At 36.9% G+C, this 27888-nt stretch overlaps 1 protein-coding gene across 2 annotated transcripts in view; it reads left to right on the top strand.

The window, feature by feature from the left end:
* Window positions 1–27888, top strand: part of LOC117406873 (glypican-6-like) — a 250708-nt gene that overhangs the window by 135985 nt on the left and 86835 nt on the right. For both annotated transcript variants that reach the window (XM_034011241.3, XM_034011240.3), the window contains exon 4: window positions 21110–21275. In XM_034011241.3, the coding sequence (XP_033867132.1) occupies window positions 21110–21275 (166 nt within the window). The remainder of the gene's footprint in view (window positions 1–21109; window positions 21276–27888) is intronic.

The raw sequence follows: 27888 nt of genomic DNA, 5'->3' as shown, positions 1-27888 counted from the left end.
TGTTGCTTTGGACTTGTGCTTGGGATCATTGTCCTGCTGAAAGGTGAATTTCCTCCCAAGCTTCAGTTTTTTAGCGGACAGAAGCAGGTTCTCTTGCAGCATTTCCCTGTATTTTGCTCCATCCATTCTTCCTTCAATTTTAACAAGATGCCCAGTACCTGCTGATGAGAAGCATCCCCACAGCATGATGCTGCCACCACCATACTTCACTGTAGGGATGGTGTGTCTTGAGGCATGGGCAGTGTTAGGTTCTTTCTTGCCACCCTCCCATACAGGCCAGTGTTATGCAGAGCTCTTGATATGGTTGACTGGTGCACCATTACTCCACTCCCAGCCACTGAACTCTGTAGCTCCTTCAAAGTGATTGTTGGCCTCTCTGTGGCTTCTCTCACAAGTCTGCTTCTTGTTTGAGCGCTGAGTTTTGAGGGACGGCCTTTTCTTGGCAGTGCCTGGGTGGTGTGATGCAGCTTCCACTTCCTGATTATTGATCCAACTGTGCTCACTGGGATATCCAAACACTTGGATATTATTTTGTACCCTTTCTCTAATCTATGCATTTGTATTACTTTATCTCCAACTTCTGTAGAATGCTCTTTGGTCTTCATTTTCCTTCAGATTCACAGCCTGACCAATGATCCTTCAACAGTGGGGTTTTTACCCAGAAAATGTGACAGCAACTTTAATGGTTCACAGGTGGAGGCCAATGGTAAGGTAATTGTGTACTCGTTAGGGCAATTTCTTTCATCGGTGTAAACTGGGAGCTTCCACAGCACAGGGGTTGAATACTTATGCAAGCAAGATATTTCAGTTTTTTATTTTTCTTAAAAATATTTCCCAACATAAAACCAATGTTACTTTACAATAATTGATTTTGAGTTTCAGTGTTTTAAAATAAAATATCAAACAGAACGAAATTTCAATGTACCATTTGTAATTCAGTAATATGAGAGAATTGGTCAGGGGTCTGAATACTTTTGCAAGACACTGTATATATATATTTAGTAAGTAAGGGGTCTGTTGTTTCCAATCCTTGGACACTGCTGTGTAGTATGCTTTGATATGTCAAATAAATAAACACTAATATCCATAAACATTCTCTGTACTGCTGTTAGTTTATTTAACAGCCTAAAACAGCCTCATGAATTAAAAACGTTGTTTAATGAGAAGCTTTGGGAGCAGAGTCCTTTGTGTTTTCTCAGAAGAAGCATTTTTACAATGCATTAAAACAAAACAAAAAAGATAATGTCAGCTTCAGTAGGTTCCACGGCTGATGTAACAGTCAGTTATTAAAACAAAATAACAGTAAACACTGTGTACCAATGACTTCTTTTCATAGGAGACTTAAAGTTGCTTACAGCACACAGAACCTCCACTTCTCTTAAAGAAATAAACCCACCTTCTTCTGATTAGTCTTTTATTTTTAGTTCACAGACAAGAAATCCATCCACCTGCTTTACAGTACAGAGCTGTCTGTTGTTCTTTATAATCATTAGAACATAACAACAAATAAACAGTTTAACAGATACAGACTTGCGTTTTGCTTAGTAGTTCCCAAAAAGATCACTATTACTGTTATTAATTTCTTAGCAGACGTCCTTATCTTACAACTTACAATTGACGACGACATACAATTGTTACAAAATATCACAGTACAAAGCATCACATTCCAAAATATCACATTACAGAATTATCACCTTACACTGTATCATATTACAGATAAGAGCAGTTGTAAAGTACAATAAAATCAGTAGCAAAAAAGATCAAATTCAAACAAGAGCAAAATAAAGAATACAGTAAATAATTACGATTAAGAGCGAGTTCAACTAAGAGCAGTTAACTTATAGTAACAATATAAGTGAAGTCCAGTAAGAGCACGTAGTAAGTATAATAAATGGATGAGAATGATTTCAAATAACAGCAATTACAAAAAACATAAATACAGATACCTATAAGAGTAAAGTCAAATACAAGAAACAGGAAGTAGTTATAAATAAGAGCAGTAGTAGAATATGGCAAGGCATGGAGCAGTTCAGTGCAAGTACACACTGATGCAAGTGCTGGTACAATTGGTGCCATATAGTCCAGTATAGTCGAGAGTTGTGAGGTTTACAGATGCTGTTTGAACAGGTGTGTCTTGAGAAGGTGCCGGATTGATTTTTAACCAATCAGACATTGGTTTTTTGGCCCATTCTCATACAATAAATGTATAGGACAGGACATCTGGCTGCTTGTAATCCTCTAGAGTACTCCAGAGGTGCAAGCAAGATATCATCTCATTCATTCACTCATGCATGCAAACATTCATAAATAATTCCCTAACCAGATACATTTCAGTAGGGCCATACTCTTGTTTTCAGTCAAGGGACAAGAAATACCAAAACAATCCATCAGTCAATCTATTGTTGTTCAGAGTTTTTAATTAAAAGCATTCTGGTGGATGAACAGTGAACTGTCTTTTCTTTTCTAAGCACTGAAACACATTATTGATTGCAGTAGAAATAGAATGTTCCCATGGAAATTGGGTGGGGCCAAAAATGCAGTTGTGTTGGAAACGTGATTCTAAACAGGATTTTTCTTGTTGTTTTATTTTTAATTTTTTTGACATGCCTCTGCAAAATCCTGCACATCCTTTATTTTTATTTTTTTAAATCATGCTACAGGAAGAAAAGTTATTTGTTCTTTTACTTTTTCCCCAGTATTTATTTTCTCATAAGTCTTGTAAGTTATTTTTATTTATTGTTCTAACTATTTCTATTTCTTAAAGGTTATCCTTGAGTTTGTGTGTTTTTTTTTTTCGATTCCTGCATCCTTACTGGCTGTATATCTCTGTATGAATCAGATGGGCTTTTTTTTTGAGACTCATCTGGTATAGCAGGAGGTTTTAAATCAATAAAAACTGAAAGCACAAACCATGTAGAGTACAACATATTAACTGGGAAAGTAAATAGATTGATAGTGAGTTGATGTGACAGCCTCACTTTTGGTATTGTGTATGTTGTCTGTCTCTTTGATTTATTTGCCGCTATAAATTACAAAGGACAATGACTTTGCCAAAACCAGATGCTAGGGTTCGGTGTAATTCATTCTGTGTTGTATTAACCCTCATAAGCTTGCTTGGTTTACATTATTTTCACTGCTTGGAATCTAAATGAAAACAGAGTGGATGTGTTTAACGTTCCTGCTCTACTATAAAGGTGAGAAGTTCTTACCAATATTTTGTACAATTAATAATGTAAGAGAGAAAATTAGTTTGAATGTGTACATTTTAATGATCACCATGGCAGCACATCTTAATTATATTGCTTGTTATATGTATGCTATAAACTTCACAGATCTCCGCCATCAAGTTCCTGGTTGTGTGGTCAATATCCCAGTTCTTCAGAATTACGTTAGAAGACATTAGAATATTTTTGACAAATCCAATATGGCAGCCGAACCATGTGACCAATCGACTTCTCTTGAACAAATCTAAATCTAGGGCATAAGGGTAGTCTGTGCCCCAAGTTTCACATCTCTACCATAAGCGGTTTCTGAGAAGAATATTTTTTTAAATTGTACAAAATTCTTGAAAAATCCAATATGGCCACCAAACCATGTGACCTATGACCTTCATTTTCGTGCAGGCACAACTTCTGGCTTCTATCACCGTGTGAATTTTTGTGCAACTGTGTTGATTTTATAGACATTTCAAAATTTGGCGGAATGGTAATAATAATAATCTTAACAATAACAATAGGGTTCCACAGCAACTTCGTTGCTTGGACCCCTAATAAAAACATTTATCAGATCAAGGAATCTCATGAACATCAGCAGTTAACTCCAGCAGTGCATAACAATGCAATTGTCTACAGACAAGCCTGCACAGGAGATAAAGGTGAGACTGATTTGATTATGGATGACGTAAAGAGGCCCAATCCCTGCCCTTGAATAGGCATTTGTATTGGTCTTCAATGATGTCATGAGAAACAGAAGCAAGACAATACCGGAAACAAAATGATCAAGTTTTAGAAAATGTCAAACCCCCGCTCCACATCATCTCAACACTAACCTCAAATTTAGCATTTGATCACGTCATCAGAGCCACTTGAGCCCACCCTCACATCACAGATCACACCCCCTCCCTAACAATAACTATCACATTGAGAAGTCTGGCATTGAAAATTCGTATTTCTTTTTAATGTTCATTCACACATTTCCCTTGCCATTCCTAAATTGCCTCTAGGTGTTCTTTTATACATCAGAAATAATGACGTTCTTAGAAAACCCTTGACGATTGCAATGGAAAATGGCAATGTGTGTGAAAATAAAAACTACATAAGAAATACAGTGAGATGCCAAACAACATATTTTTCATAAGATAATTACATTTAAGGTGAACAGAACCATGCTTGGAAATAGTGTTCTTTTTATGAATACGCCAATAGTGTTAAATACAACTGGATCACTTACTGAGATATGAAAGAATTGGTCTGCTAATGAAAAAACCTTCTATATAAGAGCATATATATATATATAAAGATATGTACAACATATCGAAACGTTGGGCAGCTGGCTCTTTGAGCTAAAATATATATATATATATATATATATATATATATATATATATATATATATATATATATATGTTTGCGTTAGACCTATTGCCGTCCTAAAATGCAGAGGTTATTTCAACATACAAAAGCCTACACACATTGCCAATTTACATTATTCCTGGATATTGCTATGTCGCATACATTTATTTCATCATACATTGCAGTTGTATCTTTTCATAGTTCAACAACCTGCAGCAACCTAGACCTGCAATAGGTGGTCTTATTTGACATGCTCCAGGGCCATTAAATGCATTATTTTAACACATTTTATTTATTCATTCTTTAACCAGGAAAAATCCCATTGAGACCGAGGCCTCTTTTACAAGAGTGTCCTGGTAAGATGACCAGAAAGACAGCAGTAATTCCACATCCCTAAAAACATCACTCTAAAAGACTCATCATACATAAGAAATAAAATAGAAAAAGAAAAATAAGGATACAGAGAGAAACGGCCAATGAAGACAGCAGACGTATAAAAGCAAATTAAACATTCAAAATACAGTTGTCCCGCGTTATACTGCCCCCCTTTATATCGCCACCCTCGCATACCGCCAGCTCTTCTCTCTGAACAAATGTCACCAATCTAAAAACAGTGCTTTTTTTACCTGTTATATCGCCACCCCACTGTCCGCCATCCGCCAACTTCCCAAACCAAGCAACCGTAAATATAAGAATTGTAGTTTCCCTCATTGTAGCGCCAGCTAAATAATCATGGTCAGTTAAAACAACAAGGTTATACAGTTAACCTTTCATTCGCTTTCCTAATTCGTTGTTAACTGAATGTTCACTCCCGCTCCCAAAGCAAAACAGAAAGTACAAAATGGCGAGTCGACCCTACATTTAACACCAGAGCAAAAGAAAAAAAATCTGCAGTATGCATCTGAAAATAAGAAAGCAAGACATTGCAAATGTTTTCTCACCTAAGTGAGGCATATACGGGTTGATTTATTTAACCTGAAAAAGGCTTGACGCAGTCTAAAATAAGTGACTTTTAAAAACCACAGTAAAAAAAAAAAAAACTATGGTAGAAGTTAGTTTGTTTACATGCAAGTTTTGCACAAATGAAAGCTGACTTAAGCATCCGTTTTGTAAACAGCAGAATTTTTTTGTTTTTTACTTTTCGTTTAAGAACATATTCAACGTTTTTTTTTTAAAGAACTGTGTAAAAAAGAATGCTGTTGAGCTTAAATTGCTTTGTGAAATAAATAGATGGCATCGTTCAATGGGGGATAGTATTCAGCAGTAAAAAAAAAAAAATCGTACACTTTGTTTTTATGGAATTGTTGTTTGGGTGATTTGACACAAATGAGTGTTTTATTTATTTATTTATTTATTTATTTATTTATTTTACTGTTCCTCAAAAGTAACCATGTATGTTTCATACAGATGGGAAAAGATGATAAAATGTCACTAGTAGACCTACTGTTGTGTTAAGAACTAGTACTGTAGTTTTAAAAAAAGATTAATGTTTTATTAAAATGGCCTGGAGATACTGTAATTGTATAACTAAAAAAATAAAACATTTTAATTTATTGCAAAGGCTTATTGCCTGTTTTTGCCCATGGCCCTTACCAGGCGGTATAAAGAAGGTTGACTGTACACAACAAACTAATAAAATAACACAACATATAACAACACAGAAACATCCCAGAACAGCCGGTGTCCTGACACGATTGCTGCACCCGCTGCCGCTCACACTGGTGGGGAAGATGAATCGGAGGCAGTAGAAACAGGTGTGTGATGGAAGCAGGTGAAAACAACAAGGGTCCAGTGATGCTTTATGACACGCAGAGAACACTTGCAATTATTGTTTGAATGAGAATTGAAACAAAATGATTTAAAAAAAAACACTCAATTTGCCACCGGTTACTGCCCTGGTTACTACAGGTTGATTGCTCTTGCTTTGCCAAACAGAGTAAAGCTTATTTGCCACCACTATTTAGTGGGCCTCTCAGCAAATTACACCAAAAGAGTTCTGACATATTGGCACTCAAATAGACAGCCGGTGGGGAAGCAGGTGTTTGAAACATCTCCACTTTGGAAATGTCAGGTTCTCCACAGGTGGCAAGCTTAGCTATGCACACCTTGAACTTCCAACAGATAGTTGTGTGTATTCAGTGCAGATGTCATCTATGAACAGTGCAGAGTGCATTCCTGTGGATAAAATGTGTGAGCCTAAAATGCTTCTCTCCCTCAAAACAGATGGCATGTTTGTGGCTGCTCTAACCATTTGCTGATGCTGCCTCAGATACCAATGACTCACGGGGTCGAAAGTCCCCAAGAATACAATACCAGGAAGCAGCATCAAATTGTCAAACACAATTTGGACAGATGTGACAATTTCACTGAAAGGCTGTCAGAATAATTACAACAAGGCAACAAATCCAATCTGGCTTGTTTATCCCTCTGGTATCAGTCTGCTTCAGCCTTCATGGCAGGGGTTTCATATCAATGTAATTTGTTACAACTTGATCACTTCTGATGCAAGACTATCATTTTTTGCATCCTCTTCCCTTGTGACTTTGTTTGCCATTTGCCACATCTTCTTACATGCTCTTTTTAAATGCTTGTCTCAGGAGAACTGATGGAAGTAATGCACAAACAGGAGCTAAGGATGACAAACTTAATAACTTGTGCTTCAGATCTAAAAATGCAGGGCTGTCTTAGGTACTGTAAAGGGTTAGCTGGAATCAAACTGTTGCTTTTGAAATGGAGTGATCAAACATTTCTGCACCAGCAGGCTTCAGCAGGCAAAGAATATGTAAAATGTTGCTCCTGTCTGTCAGATTTAAAATCTGTTTTGGCAAATCTTAGAAAAAGATCATTCAAGTGCCTCAGACTACATTTTAATATAAAGAGACATCAGCAATAGTGCCCACTTCTCATCCACTAAGTTTTATAGAAACAAACATGGCCTCCTTGTTTTAAGTACAATTGACAGATGATCCAGCTAATATTGTCTTTCTGGCACTACCAAATGAGAAAAAATGTATATTTATGTAAACAGCTTTCTTTAATAATGACATATCATTGTTATTATTTTTATTTTAGCCATCAGGAACAGAGCAACTCTGTCACATTGCATCAGTCAAAAGTGAAGTAGCACAACTTTAACCCTAAAAATCATATTCAGTGAATCATTTAGGGAATATGACTTAAAACTGTAGCACAGTCTTCTTTAACGTATACAATACACTCTTTTTTGTCAGTGACAGCCGGGACTTTTTTATCTACTGTAATGGCTTGGTTGTTTACTGTGCAACACAATCTTCAAATATTATTTTCTTGTTAATAAAAACTTATACTTCTTTGCTGAAGGTGTGTTGTTGTTGTGTCAGTTAGTTGGACAATTTAAGAATTGCTTATATAGTTAAGGTCACCATACATTTTTGGCACATATTGTTAACCATTGCCTCTCACAGACCTTTTTTTGTGTTTCTTAAACGTTAAATATGTATCTTTTTTTCTGAATTGGCCACAACAAAAGTTAGAATCACTGAACAAATTGCAATCATCTTATTTAATTATAAGATACAAAAAACACAGCTTTACTGTAATATATCTAGAAACAAATGTGTGAAAAAAACAACATTTTCATTTTGTTGAACTGTAATCTATCAAAGCAACTTCATATGTAATATCCCAAGATAGGTGTTATTGTGGTAATAATGTATATTCCCATTGCAGTTGGCATATGAAAGCTACTCTGGATATGAGCCATTATAGCTCTGGTATGTTTCAGTTTATTGCAGGTTTAAATGTCTATAAATCATGTTAACAGCCCTGTTCTAAGAAAGAAGTCTGTGTTTATATAAAAGCAATAAAGTACCAATTAAGTTGTCAGAGAACCACATTGCAAATACACAACATTTTGAACACAGGCCCAGTTAACATTATTTGTATTTTTTGACTGTATATTAAACCTTTTAAATGTACTTACTTCGAAGCTGTTTGTTTCCGTGTATTTGCCTGTCATTAAGAAATGCGCCTTTGGTTTTTCTTACAAAAATATTTTCCCCTAACATTTTAATTATCTAATGCCCCTTTCTGTTAAAATGAGGTTGATGCTCTTGCTTTGGTTGTCACTGCTAAAAACCATTATCCATAACCATTAAATTATTATTAGTAGTAGTATCATTATTGTTGTTATTATTAATAGTAGCAATAGTAGTATTCATATTATTATTACTACTATTATGTATCTATTTATTTATTGAATTCTCTCATTTTACAAACACAAACAACACGAAGAGCAATGCTGCAATGCTGACTCACCCCTGTACTGTACTTCACGAAGTCACACGGGTACACATGAGTCACTAGAAAATGAGTGATTGGTTACTGAAAAGGAGAGCCAGAGTGTTAGGCTGCTGGGAGTTTGAATTCTTTCAAAATTCCCAGAAACAACTTGCCGCCTGAGTAACCAATTAATGCTTTTCAAATGACTTGCATGTTTGGTTTTTTTTTTTTTCCCCCTCTTATGACCTTGATGCAGAATGCAGGGACACAGATGATTTATAACACTGAGATATCTGGAAGGACTGATTTGGTAAATGTAGTTTATTAGTAGCTTCTAAAAAAATACCAATAAAAAATAAAATACACAATTACCATAATGCAAGCATATTTTACAGAGGAAAATGTGAGACCTACAAATAATTTCTACTGTTTCTGATTCATTGGAATTGTTATTTACAATACAGTAGCTCTACACTATGTGTCAACAAATTTGTATGAGTGATGTAAGATTATTTTAAGAAGCTTTTGATAAAATGTGTAGAGAATTCTGAATATAACAGTACTGGCTTACTGTTTTCCAATTCAGTTTTTTAATGATCCAGGTTTTTAATTCTGGATTGGAAATGAAGAACATCTTTGTATATTTGGGGATCAGAACTCCATAGTATTTGGTTTTCAAAGACTGATGCCCCCAGTTAGGGCTGCGCATGAAAACAAAATGTGGGGTTCAAATATTCAGTGTGCAGTTTGGGCTTGGTTTAGGGTTTCTGTCCATTTATATTAGGGTTGGAGTTTGGGTTGAGCACATCCACCACTTACAAATGCTGGACCTTAACCAAGCACAATTAATCATGCTTAGTAACAGAGTACAATGTAAACCAAAAAATACAAACTAAACAAAGGCAGGGTAAGTCATTCATTTTACATCCTAAATACTGTTAGAACGATGATTCAGATACCTCTTCAGGTGTCAGTACATCTCAAAATGGAGGTACTGACATTCTCCTATACAACTCTTAACTTGCCCTTGACATAAATAGCATATTTAAAACATAAATCAACTTTGTGCAACTAAATGTTTTTCTAAAATAGTTCAGGACATACGACCTGGATTCCTAGAATGGTTGGGGAACATGAGAGAAGTTGGTGGATTACTCGTCATATCTCTCCTACAAAATAGTAACAGTTCCAAGAACTGTATGTGACTGCCAATTAAGATAAGCAAGATGTGCCATAGGATGCTTAACAAACTTGAGTTGCTGACAGGTTTTTCAAAAGAGTGCTATACCTAGCATATTGCCCTTGGCTAAAAAGTAGTGGGATAGATATTTCTAAGAAGCAGTATCTATGGTTGAATATTAACAGCACAGAAACGAAATGAAAACCTGTTGTTTGAACTGCGTGTTTATATGAACAGATAATGTTACTGGTTTTGTTTAAAACTCACCCTTTTCATTAAAAATTCAGAAGAGGTTATCAGGAAGTGATTTATAGGTTGTATTATTCACGGATTGCTAGTAGACATTATTGTTGTGTCTTGTTCCTCTCCAGGTAGAGGAATAACGGGCATTCTTTATTTCTCCTCTGAGATCTAATATTCCCTGAAAGGCAAAAGCGTGTTAACTGGACCTAGTTTGTCTTAGGTCAATTTGTATTTGTTTGATGTTTGAATATATTTTTAAGATGACAATTAACAAAACAGTTACTGTACATTGGTAATAAACTGCCTGCTTGCACTGACATCAGGTCTATTATGCGCACACACACATATTGCAGTTAGTGTTAGAAATAATTATATTCAAGCGATTATTAACTACAGGGCAAAACCCTTTTAAAGATGATTGAAATATGATTTTCCTAGCAGGGCTATTTTTCACAAAGTCTCATTTTAAATAGATTTTTATAGATTAAATAGGTTAATTCAGGCAGTTGAGAAAGTGATTGGTTCAGGGTTAAATTTATACTAGAAAAAGTGGCCCCACTATTGATTCCTATCATAGGATCCCTCTCAGGTGAGCTCATTATGTAATTAGACCTTTACCTGCACTGCAAATGATACCCAGAATAGACTTCTCTTGGCTTTGAAGTCATCAGTTCAATCCATGTTAATTCATAAGGGAAAGGAGGAAAGACATTTGAAGCAGCTGTTTGAATCTTAAAAAGCCATGGAGTCAGTACGAAGGAACTCCCATACCCATAGACATTTCCCAGGGTGTAAAAACCTGTTTCTCTTCAGGCATGTTAAGCCTTGATTCATTGTATATATATATATATATATATATATATATATATATATATATATAGAGAGAGAGAGAGAGAGAGAGAGAGAGAGAGAGAGAGAGAGAGAGAGAGAGAGAGAGAGAGAGAGAGAGAGAGAGAGAGAGAGAGAGAGAGAGAGAGAGAGAGAGATTATTGTACTTAAATCTGAAATCTTGTAGAATGAATCAGGTTCTACAGGATGCTGACAGCATTTGTCCTCCAGGTATCTGGCTTGTCATGAGTATGTTTGAGCTGTCATATTATCAACTTTGTACCTGGTCCTGCCACCAAGAAGGGGCATTGCAGAGGACCAAGTAGTGAACTAAGATATTAATGAATTACACTCAGGCAGATTCAACCCCATGACATTTCTATCCAAAGCATTTGCTTTACTAAACGAATCATGAATCATTTTCAAACTATATATATATATATATATATATATATATATATATATATATATATATATATATACATACAGTGCCTTGCATAAGTATTCACCCCCCCTTGGACTTTTCCACATTTTGTAGTGTTACAACCTGGAATTAAAATGGATTTAATTAGGATTTTTTGTCACTGATCCACACAAAATAGTCCATAATGTCGAAGTGGGGAAAAAAATCTAGATATTTTTCAAAATTATTTACAAATAAAAAACTGAAAAGTCTTGATTGCATAAGTATTCACCCTGTTTGCTGTGACACCCCTAAATAAGCTCTGGTGCAACCAATTGCCTTCAGAAGTCACATAATTAGTTGAATGGAGTCCACCTGTGTGCAATTAAAGTGTCACATGATCTCAGATTAAATACACCTGTTTCTGGAGTTTGTCCCAGAGTTTGTTAGAGAGCATATCTAAACAAACAGTATCATGAAGACCAAGGAGCTATCAAAACAAGTCTGGGATAAAGTTCTGGAGAAGCACCAATCAGGGTTGGGTTATAAAAAAATATCCCAAACTTTGAACATCCCCCGGAGCACCGTTAAATCCATTATTAAAAAATGGAAAGAATATGGCACAACCGCGACTCCGCCTAGAGAAGGCCGTCCACCAAAACTCAGTGACCAGGTAAGGAGGGCATTAGTCAGAGAAGCAACCAAGAGGCCAATGGTAACTCTAGAGCTGGAGAGATCCACAGCTGAGATGGGAGAAACCGTCCATGGGACAACTATAACCCGGACGCTCCACAAAGAAGGGCTTTATGGAAGAGTGGCGAGAAGAAAGCCATTGCTGAAAAAAACCCATATCAAATCCCGTTTGGATTTTGCCAAAAGGCATGTGGGAGACACAGCAAACATGTGGAAAAAGGTTCTCTGGTCTGATGAGACCAAACTTTTTGGCCTTAGCGCAAAACACTGCTCATCACCCTGAGAACACCATCCCCACGGTGAAGCATGGTGGTGGCAGCATCATGTTATGGGGATGCATTTCATCGGCAGGATTGAGGGCAAGATGGATGGAGCCAAATACAGGGAAATTCTAGAGGAAAACCTGTTTCAGTCTGCAAGAGACCTGGGACTGGGGCTGAGGTTCACCTTCCAGCAGGACAATGACCCTAAACACACAGCCAAAGCTACACTGGAGTGATTTAAAAACAAGAACCTGAATGTCTTAGAATGGCCCAGTCAAAGCCCAGACCTCAAACCGATTGAGAATCTGTGGCAAGACTTGAAAATTGCTGTTCACCAACGGTCCCCATCCAACTTGACAGAGCTTGAGCAATTTTGCCAAGAAGAATGGGCAAACATTGCAGGATCCAGATGTGCATAGCTGGTAGAGACTTACCCAAAAAGACTCACAGCTGTAATTGCTGCCAAAGGTGCTTCTACCAAGTATTGACTGAGGGGGGTGAATACTTATGCAACCAACAAATGTCTTTTTTTTGTTTAATTAACTTTTGTGTCACAATAAAAAATATTTTGCACCTTCAAAGTGTTAAGTATGTTGGTAAAAATCCCAATTAAATCAGTTTTAATTACAGGTTGTAACACTACAAATATAAATATATATATATATATATATATATATATATATATATATATATATATATATATATATATATATATATATATCAGTGGCAGCAGGTGGCCAAAAAAATGGGAAGGCAGGAAAAAAGGCAGGGGTCTGCAGCAGTAGACTCTTAATATTGTATTCTGACTGACAACACTTTTCATATCTTCTAACACTTTTCCTCAGTTTGGATGTTAAACACATTTTCTCCACTAGCCAGCAGAGAAAATAAAACAGTAGGAGGGAAAAATACACAAACTACAAAAACAGTATGAAAGCCTATAGTAAAGATACATCACGTTGATACACCACTAAATATGCTAACATCTGCCACCATACAAATGTTATTGTCGTTTAGCACATATTATTATTATTATTATTATTATTATTATTATTATTATTATTATTAATAATAATAATGTTAGCCTTTAGGTGTAATTCGGGGGATGACGTAGAGGGCTCTCTCCCGCTTTGCGCTGCTTTTTTCTTATCCTATATCCTTTTCTTTAGCCTGTCTTACCTTCCCTCCGTGGCGTGCTGACCGGTAGCGTCCGCTGATCTCTTCCGGGTGGAAGCTGATCCCAGTTCAGCCTCATTTAGTATTTCCAGCCAACCACACAATGCAGCGCTCGCCTCGTCAATTATTAGGGCATGGCCAGCGCTCCACTAAACGCCCAGCAGTCGGAGGATGCTGCCTGACCCGGCGGAAAGTGTTTATATCTAATCCTTTGCTCTTCTCGTGTCTCCCTCTCTACGTCGCCCAGCAGCCAGAGGATGCTGCCTGACCCGACGAGAAGGGAAAACTCTTTGTCCACCCTGTCTTGTCCTGCTATCAGTATCTAACCTCAATGTTACTAAGCACCATTCCCAAACTCCAGCCCTCAATCTCGCCATCCCTCTCAAATTCGTCTCACTCTTAACTCTCAAATCTCTCGCCCCTCTCAAGCCTCCTAAGCAACCGGAGAAATCCTCTCATCTTCTCACATTCTCAATATCTCACTCCCAATTTCGCCTCCTCTCAAGCCCTCATAGGCAACCAGTGAATTATTATTATTATTATTATTATTATTATTATTATTATTATTATTATTATTATTATTATTGTTGTTGATACCTAAACGGCAATAACAACGTATGCTTATAATGCTACAAACAATATTTGCCAAACTAAAAACGGAATGACGGTGTACATTCTGTTTCGAAACGTGTTTACGCTGATGATTTTTTTAACAATAAAATTACTCTTCTTTTGGAATACGGAGTGTTCCACCTTTTTTATTAATGAATTGCTTACATTCAAAGATCTGAAAGGATAAAGAAGAATCTTGTGGGTGTGCAGCCAGACCTGTTCTTTGCAGCTGCTATAGTAAGTTTTTTTGTGATAAGGACACCACTGCTGAACAATTTCTTCTAATGCAGCGACACCTGGTTCATCATTAAGTACCTTTTGGCCAGCACCTCACTTTGTATAGAAACTATTTTTTTTTTTTTTTTTGCACAAATGATATTTTTGTCCAGTCCAGCTTTTTGGGTTTTCCAGTCCTGGATTTGTCAATTACAGATTATGTTTCTCTGCACTTGTTGATTATGCTTTGGATACCACACCTTGAAAATCAAGTGATGCATGCTTTTTCTCTCTGTTTTTCCTTCAAGTCAAGGTTGTTATAATAGTAGAAAATAGTAAATTGGAGGCTGTGTGGTCCAGTGGTTAAAGAAACAGGCTTGTAACCAGGAGGACCCCGGTTCAAATCCCACCTCAGCCACTGACTCATTATGTGACCCTGAGCAAGTCAATTAACCTCCTTGTGCTCCGTCTTTCGGGTGAGACGTAATTGTAAGTGACTCTGCAGCTGATGCATAGTTCACACACCCTAGTCTCTGTAAGTTGCCTTGGATAAAGGCGTCTGCTAAATAAATAAATAATAATAATAAATTGTTGATGCTCATAATGCTTCAGAGTAGAAAAATGCAACATGTCTAAGACTATATATATACAGTACTGTGCAAAAGTTTTAGGCAGGTGTGAAAAAATGCTGTAAAGTAAGAATGCTTTCAAAAATAGACATGTTAATAGTTTATATTTATCAATTAACAAAATGCAAAGTGAGTGAACAGAAGAAAAATCTACATCAAATCAATATTTGGTGTGACCACCCTTTGCCTTCAAAACAGCATCAATTCTTCTAGGTACACTTGCACACAGTTTTTGAAGGAACTCGGCAGGTAGGTTGGCCCAAACATCTTGGAGAACTAACCACAGTTCTTCTGTGGATTTAGGCAGCCTCAGTTGCTTCTCTCTCTTCATGTAATCCCAGACAGACTCGATGATGTTGAGATCAGGGCTCTGTGGGGGCCATACCATCACTTCCAGGACTCCTTTTTCTTCTTTACGCTGAAGATAGTTCTTAATGACTTTCGCTGTATGTTTGGGGTCGTTGTCATGCTGCAGAATAAATTTGGGGCCAATCAGATGCCTCCCTGATGGTATTGCATGATGGATAAGTATCTGCCTGTACTTCTCAGCATTGAGGAGACCATTAATTCTGACCAAATCCCCAACTCCATTTGCAGAAATGCAGCCCCAAACTTGCAAGGAACCTCCACCATGCTTCACTGTTGCCTGCAGACACTCATTCGTGTGCCGCTCTCCAGCCCTTCGGCGAACAAACTGCCTTCTGCTACAGCCAAATATTTCAAATTTTGACTCATCAGTCCAGAGCACCTGCTGCCATTTTTCTGCACCCCAGTTCCTGTGTTTTCGTGCATAGTTGAGTCGCTTGGCCTTGTTTCCACGTCGGAGGTATGGCTTTTTGGCCGCAAGTCTTACATGAAGGCCACTTCTGACAAGACTTCTCCGGACAGTAGATGGGTTTACCAGGGTCCCACTGTTTTCTGCCAATTCTGAGCTGATGGCACTGCTGGACATCTTCCGATTGCGAAGGGAACTAAGTATGATGTGTCTCTCATCTGCTGCAGTAAGTTTCCTTGGCCGACCACTGCGTCTACGGTCCTCAACGTTGCCCGTTTCTTTGTGCTTCTTCAAAAGAGCTTGGACAGCACATCTGGAAACCCCTGTCTGCCTTGAAATTTCTGCCTGGGAGAGACCTTGCTGATGCAGTATAACTACCTTGTGTCTTGTTGCTGTGCTCAGTCTTGCCATGGTGTATGACTTTTGACAGTAAACTGTCTTCAGCAACCTCACCTTGTTAGCTGAGTTTGGCTGTTCCTCACCCAGTTTTATTCCTCCTACACAGCTGTTTCTGTTTCAGTTAATGATTGTGTTTCAACCTACATATTGAATTGATGATCATTAGCACCTGTTTGGTATAATTGTTTAATCATACACCTGACTATATGCCTACAAAATCCCTGACTTTGTGCAAGTGTACCTAGAAGAATTGATGCTGTTTTGAAGGCAAAGGGTGGTCACACCAAATATGGATTTGATTTAGATTTTTCTTCTGTTCACTCACTTTGCATTTAGTTAATTGATAAATATAATCTATTAACATGTCTATTTTTGAAAGCATTCTTACTTTACAGCATTTTTTCACACCTGCCTAAAACTTTTGCACAGTACTGTATATATATATATATATATATATATATATATATATATATATATATATATATATATATATAGACACACACACAGTCTATCTTCATTATGACAAACACCCCTCTGCCCTCGAGTCATGTTTGTTATATCAGGTTGTTCACTATAGGGTTTGGAAATTTGCTGTACATCTTTATACACTTTTTATACAGTTCTTTCAAGACAACTTCACATTGATCAGCATTTAAACTGTATATTTAAAAGAATACAGTAAAGAAATTAATAAAATAAAAAGTGCCCTTTCTCTTGAAGAACATATCCAGCATAGATTGCTTCATATTTTTTGTGCTTTTCTCAATGCCCGCTGTTTCAATCTTGTTACCTCCTCACGCCTGTTGCCATGGTTGCAGTTTGTGTGAAGATTGCAATGGTTGCATACATCACACATGATTCACACTACAATAGGTTATCTATGAATCAGCCTTGTCTTTGAATTAGCCTAGCAAGGTCTTTGTTTTCACTGAGAGAATAACACATTCACACTGGAGAAAGTTCAGTGTCAGTCACTACTGAGATCGTTTTATCTGGGTAGACTTTGTAAAAGTGATCACTCTAACAGGACTAATTGCCATTGAAAAAAATGGTTCTTGCTGCTTGGATCATTAAAAAAGGGGTCTGTTATAGTGAAGTTAGACTGTGTATAGATAGATAGATATGGGTGGTAATGCTGTGATTTATATAAGTAAGTTACATTGTTATATATTAACTACAAAGCCATATTTTCTATAGAATCCACTGCTGAGCTGTGACTACTCATATCATTTGATTTAATTCTATGTCACGTTCAATTCCATGCACTCCACCATTAAATGGTCAAAACTCTTATAATGACAGTACAGTATACACAGTGCTTTAAATGTGGATGAATGAATTCCTTGTTGTACCGAAATCTGTTCCTGTTCCATACTTTGTGAAGTTTTAAATAATGGTCCAGTTGAAACTGAATAACTGCCCATGCAGTGAGTGCACATGGGTCTGTTGCTGGAGAAATGCCAAGAACAACCAACCCTGGAAAGTAATGGATTCCTGTATGATGCAGAAAGATCATGTGGATATTTCTTATAACCATTTGTTGCAATTCAGATACTGCGTTGAATAAGTTAACCAATTGGTTTCCTATGACTATGACATAAAGGTAACATCAGGCACTTTCTTACAGTGCTTTTTGGCACTTGGTGTATACATTCTATTTCACAAGTTGTATAGGTCTGTACTTCACAATTAGAATGTAATTCTAACAATATGTAATCAAAAAGATACCACATACAACGTGATTTACGCCACTTGGACTGTATTGGCCCTAAGAGCAGCACAGAACACATATAGAATGTTTCCCATCAGATGTCATGCTCACAATGTCCATTCATTTTTTTGTTTGAATGATGATCTTTGCGTTGGGCTCATTGGGTTTACCTGACATTGAGACTTAATCACATTGCTACATAATTGTAATTCAAATTGAAATTACTAAATATGGTATTAAAGTTGTCTCAGTTTACTTACAAAAATGTGTTATTGATTTGAAATGGATTTGTTCCCTTTGTCATTTACTTAGACCTTCTCTATGTCAACAGGGGATCAAGGGGATGTACTGGTTGTATTTGCTATTTTTCCTGCACTGGACAGTACATTTTAAGTTAGACATGAAAGCAGATGTTTCAGCACAGCTCAAGATGGTTACACAGGGTAGTATTGTGTTGAAAAGATGCTGTGCCTCGGGATCAGTTGGATATTTCAGCACTCTTGAAAATAGGAATGGAGCTTCTCAGTTCTTTGGTCCTCCTGGTCGATCAACGTCGATAAATCAGTTGCCTGAATTTCCAGCAGGGAGGTGCAGAATTGATAAACAATCGATAAACAGAAACTACAATCCGTTTCAGTGTTTCCAATATTCTCCACAGTTCGCTAAATGCGTTCCTGATATTTAGAAATGCCACATTTTAATATTTTTTTTTCATCTTTGCAGTTTCTGCAAGCTACTTTAAAATAAATCTGTGGTCAGGTTTGAGGATCAGGAAGTCTTTGCCTGCTGTGTTCAACTAGCCTGCTGGTTAATAATGATCCTCTGAGAAACAGTGCTACAGACATCTACCAGGATTTCATCACCAAAACATGAGAATAAAATGAAAGAAAGTATTAGTACCTTTGAGATGTTTTCACATTTTTTATAAACTACAAGTACAAAAATCTTGCCGAAACCCTCTAGCAAAGTACATTAGCCCAGAAGATGCCCTGGATCCCTAGCTGTGACCTTTCAGATAATCAGAATAAAGTGGTGGTCCATCTGAGCATGACTTTGCATGATGATTCCAACAGCATGTTGTGTTCAGAGCTAACTAAAAGTAATCTGATGCTTACTTAAACAGTTGTCACACCAGGTTTACTTGACATCATTCTTTTACAGCCTACATGGCAAAGGTCTTGATGTACTGCAGGTACTTGCTTTTTACTGAACCACTTAGTAAGTAAAAAAAAGAAGGGCTCATTCAATCACTGGGTAATTGGACACTTAAGGTACTGAAAAAAAAAGATGTATTTTAATCCAGACAACTCTTTATTGTTACGGATGAGTCCATTTTCTTGCTTAATAAAACCATCACAAAAGGATTGTGCCTGAAGTGCTTCCAATAGACAGCATTGTGGTGCACCTTATGTTTTTTTTAATTTTATTTATATATAGTCAATTCTCATTAAAGTGAATTTCCTGATAGTATGAATGTTCTACATGGTCCTGGACAAATGTAACTATTGCTTATTGTCAATGACCTCTTATAATGAAATTCAATTAATATGAATTTCCTGTTTGTGCAAATTATTTTGGAGCCCCCCTCCCCACCCGGGGAAAAAAAAAAGTTGAATAAAATGAATTGCCCTGGTTCGTACAGCTTAGTGTGAAGGATATTGGGAAATGTATTTACTTGCATCCAGATTAGCGCCTATGAACTGTACTTTATAGTGCTGTTTTGGGGCTGCTGATCCTATGTGCTCATGCATTAATGCCATTCCCATGAAGCATAGACATGAGTGACCAGCGCACAAAATGTGTATTATCCTTGAGGCCAAAAGTGGAGGCGTTCTAAGAGGTGGATAACGCACCACCGTACAAGAAAAAGAAAGATGTTGCTGCAGATTTCAACATTCCCACACACTTTATCAACCACTCTGAAAAAACAGGATACAATAATACAGGCATACGAACAGCAAAACTGGGGATGCAAGACATCAGCATTTCCGATTTGCTCAGTACTCTGATGTTGAGGACGCCTTGCATTTGTGATTTAAATATGCCTGTGATCAGAATGAGACATGCAGAGTTCAAGCTGAAATGTAAACTTTTTAAAAGTTCACTTACAGCTGTATTTTCAATAAAATGCACAGTACTTTTAGGTGCTTCACAAAAATATTCAGAAAAGTACAAATTTGAAACAAATCCTAATTCCTGCCATGGCCGTTGTATAAGTCAAGATGACATATTACAAGGAGATAACACACCAGATCTTAAGCTACCGCTAGTAAGTAACTGTGGCAGTGTCTCAGAGTGAAAGTCCTGCCAGTGCACATGTGGGAATGTGGTGTTGGGTGATCACGGGTGTTAGTTTAGAATGAGTGGTGATAGTAAATGAGTGCGAATGTTATGTCTACAATTTATTACACAGAAAATGGGTCATTAATGGCAGTGAATTGTGCATGGAGTGATTAGAGCTGAAAACAAAGGCCATTGCATCCTAGAAAAGTCATCAAGAATGCAATGTTCAGTTTTAGAACAGTAGTAGCAGAATGCATCACTACTAACTGGTGGACCACATGATTAACAATGTTAATGTCAAGGGCTACAGGGTTGGGAGACTGTGGAAACTTAAAATATGATCATTCAGAATCTGGGAACCGCTTGTTATTTAAACATTTAAAAGTATCACTTGCATATATCAAGTGTATTCCAGTACATGAAACAGCTTCATCTCATCACAGTTTAATAATGTATGTGTGTCTACTTCCCAAATGGTATGATACATATTTCTAACAGAATACTGCATATCTTTGGAGTATGGTGGGTCTTTCATATGTTGCATGTTTAAATTGCAAAGTGCATAACTTGTTTGTCATTTTAATTTGGGGATGTAATGCTGTATAAGTGGTGCAACTCAACTCTGCCCATACAGAATGACTATTGAAATGGGGTTCTGTTTCCCCAGAGATACCACTATAGTGCTTTTTCCTGTAATAAACAAGTCAATGAATGGTCAGTGGGCTTAACTGGATCCGTCTTATTTTAAAGACTGCAGGTGGCTATTTCCTGGAGCTTTGTGACCCTTCTGCATCGCTGCTTGCAGACTGCCCTACTCTTTGCAATGAGCAGCAAAGGAAATTACATTTCATTTTCTTAATTCTGCAGGTCAGCCCAACTCCAGGGTGCATCCGGGCACTAATGAAGATGTTATACTGTCCTCATTGTCGCGGAATGCCTGCCCTAAAGCCCTGCAACAACTACTGCCTGAATGTAATGAAGGGATGCCTGGCGAACCAAGCCGATCTTGATCCGGAATGGAATCTCTTCATAGGTAGGAACAGACCTCCCTTGGTGATTGCAGTACTGGCTTTTTTCAGTGTTACTGAATACACCACTGATTTGTATTCTGCGCAGGGCAGCACAGGGAAGCTAACAGAGCGTTCAAGGGCATGGCCACTGTGGTGCTGGGAGTGCAAAGTCACACCAGTGTGCACCTACATGTTAATGACTGTAGAGTCCCTCCTACCGTCCTGTACCTTTCATTCTGCTGACTGATGCAAAATCTGTAACTTGTCTTTTCAAACTGGTAGTGGAGTGATTGTGTGGTATAAAGAGGTTACTAAAAACTAATACAAAGTTAACAATGCATTCATTTTGCCTTAAATATGTGTATGATGATAATTAGGATGTTGAGCATTTAGTTTTACATTCAAGAATGTGATTGCTATAAGTATGAGAGCATTGTTGAAGTAAAAAGACCCAACAAGGTCAACCTGCCATTATGTTGTGCAGAAGTATACAGTACATATACCAGCGACAGACCTTCAGACGAGGCAAAGGAGAAACTGCCTACTTGAAAATTTTAAAATAAATAATCTGTTGTATTTATTTATTTATATGTAATAAAACAACAAATAGATAGCTTTAACGAGGAAGTAGCCGCCTGATCCTGATTCTCCACTCAGTCACTGCTGTACGTTCGGAGGGGGCAGATTCGCCCTTGTCTCCTCTGTAGTTATGATTAGCATGTCTATTAGCCAATCATATTGTTCCATTTATTCAGCTGACTTGCATGGAACGCCGTCTAAAAATAGCTATAGGTGGCATGCCTCCCCTCCCCTTTTGCCTGTTTTAGACAATCACCGAACATTAATAACCTCGGATGCTAATATTGATGAGAGTGACAGATAGAACCATGGTTTAGAAGGACGTCGCAAATGCCTATAAACTGATTTCATTTACATTGTTATAAAAAAAAAAAAAAAAAACATTCCATTACAATTAAGAGTACTGTTTCCGTTTGTTTCTTCGAATTGTAATGTACCTTGCTCCGGAATTAAAGTATTAGGGAGCTTTTTTTTTTTTTTTTTTTTTTACTGATGTTTCTAAGTGATAGTGAAAGAAACTGATATAACATTGTTCGAAGGCATTGTGAAAATAATCTGTTTCTCTCTTGATTATAATATATGTATGTAACAAATACAATTAATGGTTAATTTTCCTTTATAATAAATTAAAATACATGTTTTCTTTAAGTGGTGCAATTTCTTAAGCATTAAGGACCTAATTTAATTAAGTTATAGCTGGGAAAGAATGTTTTTTTTTTATTTATTTTACTTTGATCAAAAATTGGCTAATTGAATGAATAGAAATCATTCTCCACATAATTTCTGTTGAATGTCAGAATTGATATTCTCTTAGACTCTTTTCCACAGCTGTAATGACATTTTAAAATGAATATTAAAAAAATCAGGTTAAACAACAACACACTAATCATGTAGAAATGATGTACTTTATATAAATAACTGAATTTGCAATACATATATTGTTCCTATTACTGAACATATAGAAGAACTACATTTACAGTAACTTGCTAATTATAAAGTGCCTGGACTTTAAAAGGAAGAAAAAGACAGCTTGAGCTATTACAAAAAAAAAAAAAATGAAAGTAATAAAACTCACTGTTGGCATAATTTGCCAAGCATCTTTAAACACAGCAGTGGAACATGTTCTGAAGGCAGGAAGATGTTAAGAAGTGCAGGGTTCCCCCCAGGAATTCTGTACAGCAGAAATAACGGAAAAATAAAGGTGCCTTACCTTCAATATATAATACGACAAAGAATTTGAATAATGTGTTGTCTTTCGTTGATTATATGTGGTTGCGCTTTTTATGCTCTACGATTTGACTGGGGAAAGATAATGTAGGTTTATTGGAGTTCGCAAAAAGAAACCCGGTAACCTTTTCTCTTCCTATTTAGCTTAATTATTGAGCTTATTGCTTCATTTAAATTGTTTTCTTCGTGTTAAATTTTCAGGGCATTTTGTTAATGGACGTCTATTTTAGTTTTTCGCTGTTGTACGTTTTTTGAATGAAACTGTTCATTTTAACCAATGCTTTTTTTTTTTTTTTTATTAAACATTACTCACACATGTTTGGTCACCATCATAACTGTTGCATGAAACCGGAATGTAATAATCCAGCTAAGCATTTGTATGTCAGGTGACAATGTTCAGCTGATATCCCATCACAAATTTCTTCAAAGGCGTTCAGCCATATGAACCCCAAATATCTCTCACAAGCACCTGGGTACATATTGTTACGATATCACAACCAAAGAAATACGTTTTTGTTGTTGTTTTTTTTTTTTTTTGGTGCATATGTATAGCTATATCACCTTACAGTACAATAATACGACAAAAAATTGACTGAATGATAATACTCCAAAATAATCGTAATATTGTTTTAATAAAGTAGCCAGCGCAAATATAGTATTAGGCGGTGGATTGCGCCCATCGGCAGCTTATTTTGACCCCTTGCATTCATTGTCAATATTTTTGCTGTGAAAATAATTAGTCATTTTTAAAGTTTTAGCCTCTCCAAGTGCTTAACACAGAAAACCCGCCCCTTCAACGCACTGATTGGTTAAATGTTGTGTCAAGACGTAAGACAGCTGTCATGTGGTTCCAAGATTTTTTTTCACGCAGCAACAGTCTGCTAGAAGCGAAATCAATCCTTATTGTTAAAGGCACAGTAGCATCTGCAAGATGGGCAGATCAGGTTTTTTCAGCCGGGCGGTGACAGCCTCTTTACTGGGTGGCCCTCCTGGGTGAAAAGGCCTGGGGAGAACCCTGAAGTACATGCAGGAGTGCCTGCTTAAATATGCAACCAAACTGACATTAGAGATTCCCTTAACAATGTATTCAATGCTGTGATCATGACTGCTTGTATGGGTATGGTGAAGTAGTGAATATATACATGTTATGGACCGTTGCTGAAATTGGGCAGTTGCTGTAATGCCCGTGCAGTTGATGAAGTGCCCAGCTGCAGCGGGCAGATGCAGAATTAGCTTCAAATTTTATGTCATTTCAGTTGACCAGCCAGGGCAGATGCCGAAATGACATAAAATTCGAAGCTAATTCACCAACTTCCCGGGCATTACGGCAACTGCCCGATTTCGGTCCATAACACACACACACACACATATATATATATATTATTTACAAGGTTAAATAGAAAAATGCAAAGTCCAAGATAAATTGTTTATCTAAGGCTGAATAAGAAGCACTGTAAAGCTGTATAACAATATTCAGAGAGACAAGACAAGCATCTCCATACTCCCTTATATTTAGAAGAATAAACCAGCAACTCAATAAATATTGAAAAGCTAAAGAAATGCATTTCAAAAGGTTGAGGACCTCAAGGCCGCTTACAAGAAAGTGACTGGTTATTCAAAAACAAAATCAATATCTTTTTGTAGTCTGGATATAGTATTATTGAAAATCTTTAGGACTAAAATGAAAAGGAAAAGTCAGGTCGCCAAAGAGACTCATTACCGCCATGTAAAAATGACATTCCATCTGCTATGGTAAAAACCCTTGAACAATTAATCAATGCAATCAAAGAGCAACCCAGAGGGCAAACAAAACTGTACTAGATCCTCTAAGGCTGACATTGTTTCACTAGGACACAAAAATAAATACAAATCAAATAATGACTATTGTTTTCACGTATATTGTATGTCCTAGATCAGCTTTGAGTGTTTGATGGATACAATTATCTAAATACATATGGTGTGTCAATGAAGCTAAACAGCAGACTTCTCCATTGATAAATAGTCTGTGACAGTCTGTTATACTATAGATTTACTAGGGATATACTCAAGCGGTTTCTGGTAAAAGTATGGATTGTAAAATCCCGTGGTGTTTCTCTCTTGGATATAAATGAGAACGCAGTCCAGTTCAGGTAAAACAGCATGTACTTTAGATCACAATCCTCCCTGGACCACAACAGTGCTTAACACTCCATATCTACCATCACTCACTCATCTGTCCAGACCCAGGTGTAGCCACTAATTACAAAACCTGCAGACAAGGTGACCAGATTATTCAGGGTGTCTCTGCTGCTCCTCAGTTATGAAGGACTGTGGTATATATTTAGCTCACTCAGTGCAAATGGCATCAATTCTCAGCTGACATAGTCATCTTTGACATTCATTCATTCAGCGAGGTTTTACATTTCCAAACTTTAGCTGGCAGAGACTAGTATGTTTCTTTCATGATCCAATTGGTCTATCTAAAAATTATATTGATAAATATACTGTGAAGAAACAAACAGGTGTTATAAGACTATACTACACTGTATATACATGTCTTTCTGATTTATTTATTTATTTATTTATTTATTTTACAGGGATCAGAATTTTAAGCAAAATAAAAATAGCTAGGTAATCACCACACACACTACAGCTCATATTCAGGGGTTCTAGCTTTAAATGTCTTTGTTATTATTATTTGTTTATTTAGCAGACGCCTTTATCCAAGGCGACTTACATAGACTAGGGTGTGTGAACTATGCATCAGCTGCAGAGTCACTTACAACTACGTCTCACCCGAAAGACGGAGCACAAGGAGGTTAAGTCACTTGCTCAGGGTCACACAATGAGTCAGTGGCTGAGGTGGGATTTGAACCGGGGACCTCGTGGTTACAAGCTCTTTTCTTTAACCACTGGACCACACAGCCTCCTTTGTGAAGTTCCTTTTCCTATTGCAGCAATTTAGTTTAGTCTCTGCGATAGCAAACATTAAAAAGATTTTCCTTCAGCTCAATATAACATTTTTGTTTTAAAATGAAAAGGTGTTCCATTTTATTCCATTTATTATGCTCCTGGCAGTGTGGGATAAAAGATGAAAAGGCCAAACACTTTCTTTTATGCCCTGCTCAAGTGCACACAATTTAATCCATTGAGAGATTGCACTTCTCATATTACGCTTCCAATTCCCTCACTGCCACAACACAATGCAACGTAACTCACTCAATTAAAACCAACAGCAGACCTTGGTTGCACAGTCAAGCACATGAAAAATAAAAAGGGAATGCATGAGCTGATTTTATCTGTGAACTATACATCATCAGCCACACACTAGAAAAAATATCATTTTGTGCTTTAACGGTCTGTGTGAACTGGAATTCTAAAGGTATCCAGTGTGCAATAAAAACACCCCTCTGTATTTCTTAGGTGTAGATGGCTGTCGTGTTAATTTAGGTGTGAACTGCACTCGTTTACTTCGTTTTGATTAATGTTTCACATCCAACAGTAATTTCTGTTGTTTTAGTGCTCCACAAAAAACGAATGAAACCACTGGAGACTGCAGTCTGCCTTACGTAGTGGACAAAGGTCATATTATTCTCCCATAACCATAACTTTGCTTTACTATCGTGACAATGAAGGAAGCAGCAGAAAAACTGTAGATCAAAAAAGCAAACAAAAAACAATAGATAAAGCTTATTCTATGACAACAGGGTCCGCAGCTATAGTGTTAATTAAAATAGACTCCATAGTGTGTTTTCAAGTCCAAACCATCGGTAAGCATTTTTACATATATCGACAGAACCACTTATTAGCACAAATTGACGGGGTCAGAATATGGGGTTTTATTTTACACTGGTAAGAGGTGAATGTGAGGAGTTCAAACTCAGTTATCTTAATTTATTTTCGTTTTAAAAAAAACAAACATTTTAGACCTAATGGATCATTATAAGCATAAAAAAGGCATTTGAGGATAAGCACAGTATTGGTTGTGGGAAACATAAAATCACTAAAGAAATGTTTATTTGATAACATTAACCACTTCCCCTGTATGGGAAATGCCGTGCGTTTAAGTGGTTACCTGGCAACAGCTTTGTCTGCCAATCTGAAGTATTTGTTTTTCATCCAGCTACCAGGAACTCGCAGAAGGTCTATATATAAGTACTGTGACCTAGCCTTCAAGAAATAGAAAGAGTTAACTGCTCATGTGCTGGGTGATAGTGATACTATCAATGAAATCACAAGTCGTAAATACAGGTGTATAGCAAAGTGCTGATAATAAAACTATAACAAAATAAACACGCTTCAGAATATTTCATATTTCTTACGGAAAGGCAAATTGACAGAAAATGGCATAATGTATTGCAAAATGTCATTCAAACTGGCAGGCAGGGTACCTTACAGAATGTGTTATCTGTGTTATTCCAAAGAGAGAAACTACCAGAGAACACACCTTTCCACACAGTTCCATATGAAATGGATTGCAACTTGTTGTAGTTTCAATAACACATCATGAAGCGTCCATTATAGGCCCCTATGGCACCTCATTCAGGCTGCTCAATACACAGTTGCACCAGAGGCATTGCCCTACCGCATTAAAACCTCTAGCAGGTTATACATTTGCACTATTTTATTTTTATTAAAATGATTATGTTACAAAACTAGCAAGCAACAACTAAGTGTTATATATCTATATAAAATGTAACTAAATAAATAAAGAAAATAAATAAATATCTGAAGCTTTTTAACATCAACGTTTTGCTTTCGTCCAAATCAAATAAATACACGTTAACTTAGCACTGTGGTAAATGATGTAAATATGGCCCTTAGTCTCTTCTGTGTCCCCTTCTCTCACAA

Source organism: Acipenser ruthenus, chromosome 8 (assembly GCF_902713425.1).
Source record: "Acipenser ruthenus chromosome 8, fAciRut3.2 maternal haplotype, whole genome shotgun sequence".
Taxonomy (NCBI): domain Eukaryota; kingdom Metazoa; phylum Chordata; class Actinopteri; order Acipenseriformes; family Acipenseridae; genus Acipenser; species Acipenser ruthenus.
The sequence above is the reverse complement of the archived record's forward strand: the minus strand, read 5'-3'. Positions and strand labels throughout refer to the sequence as shown.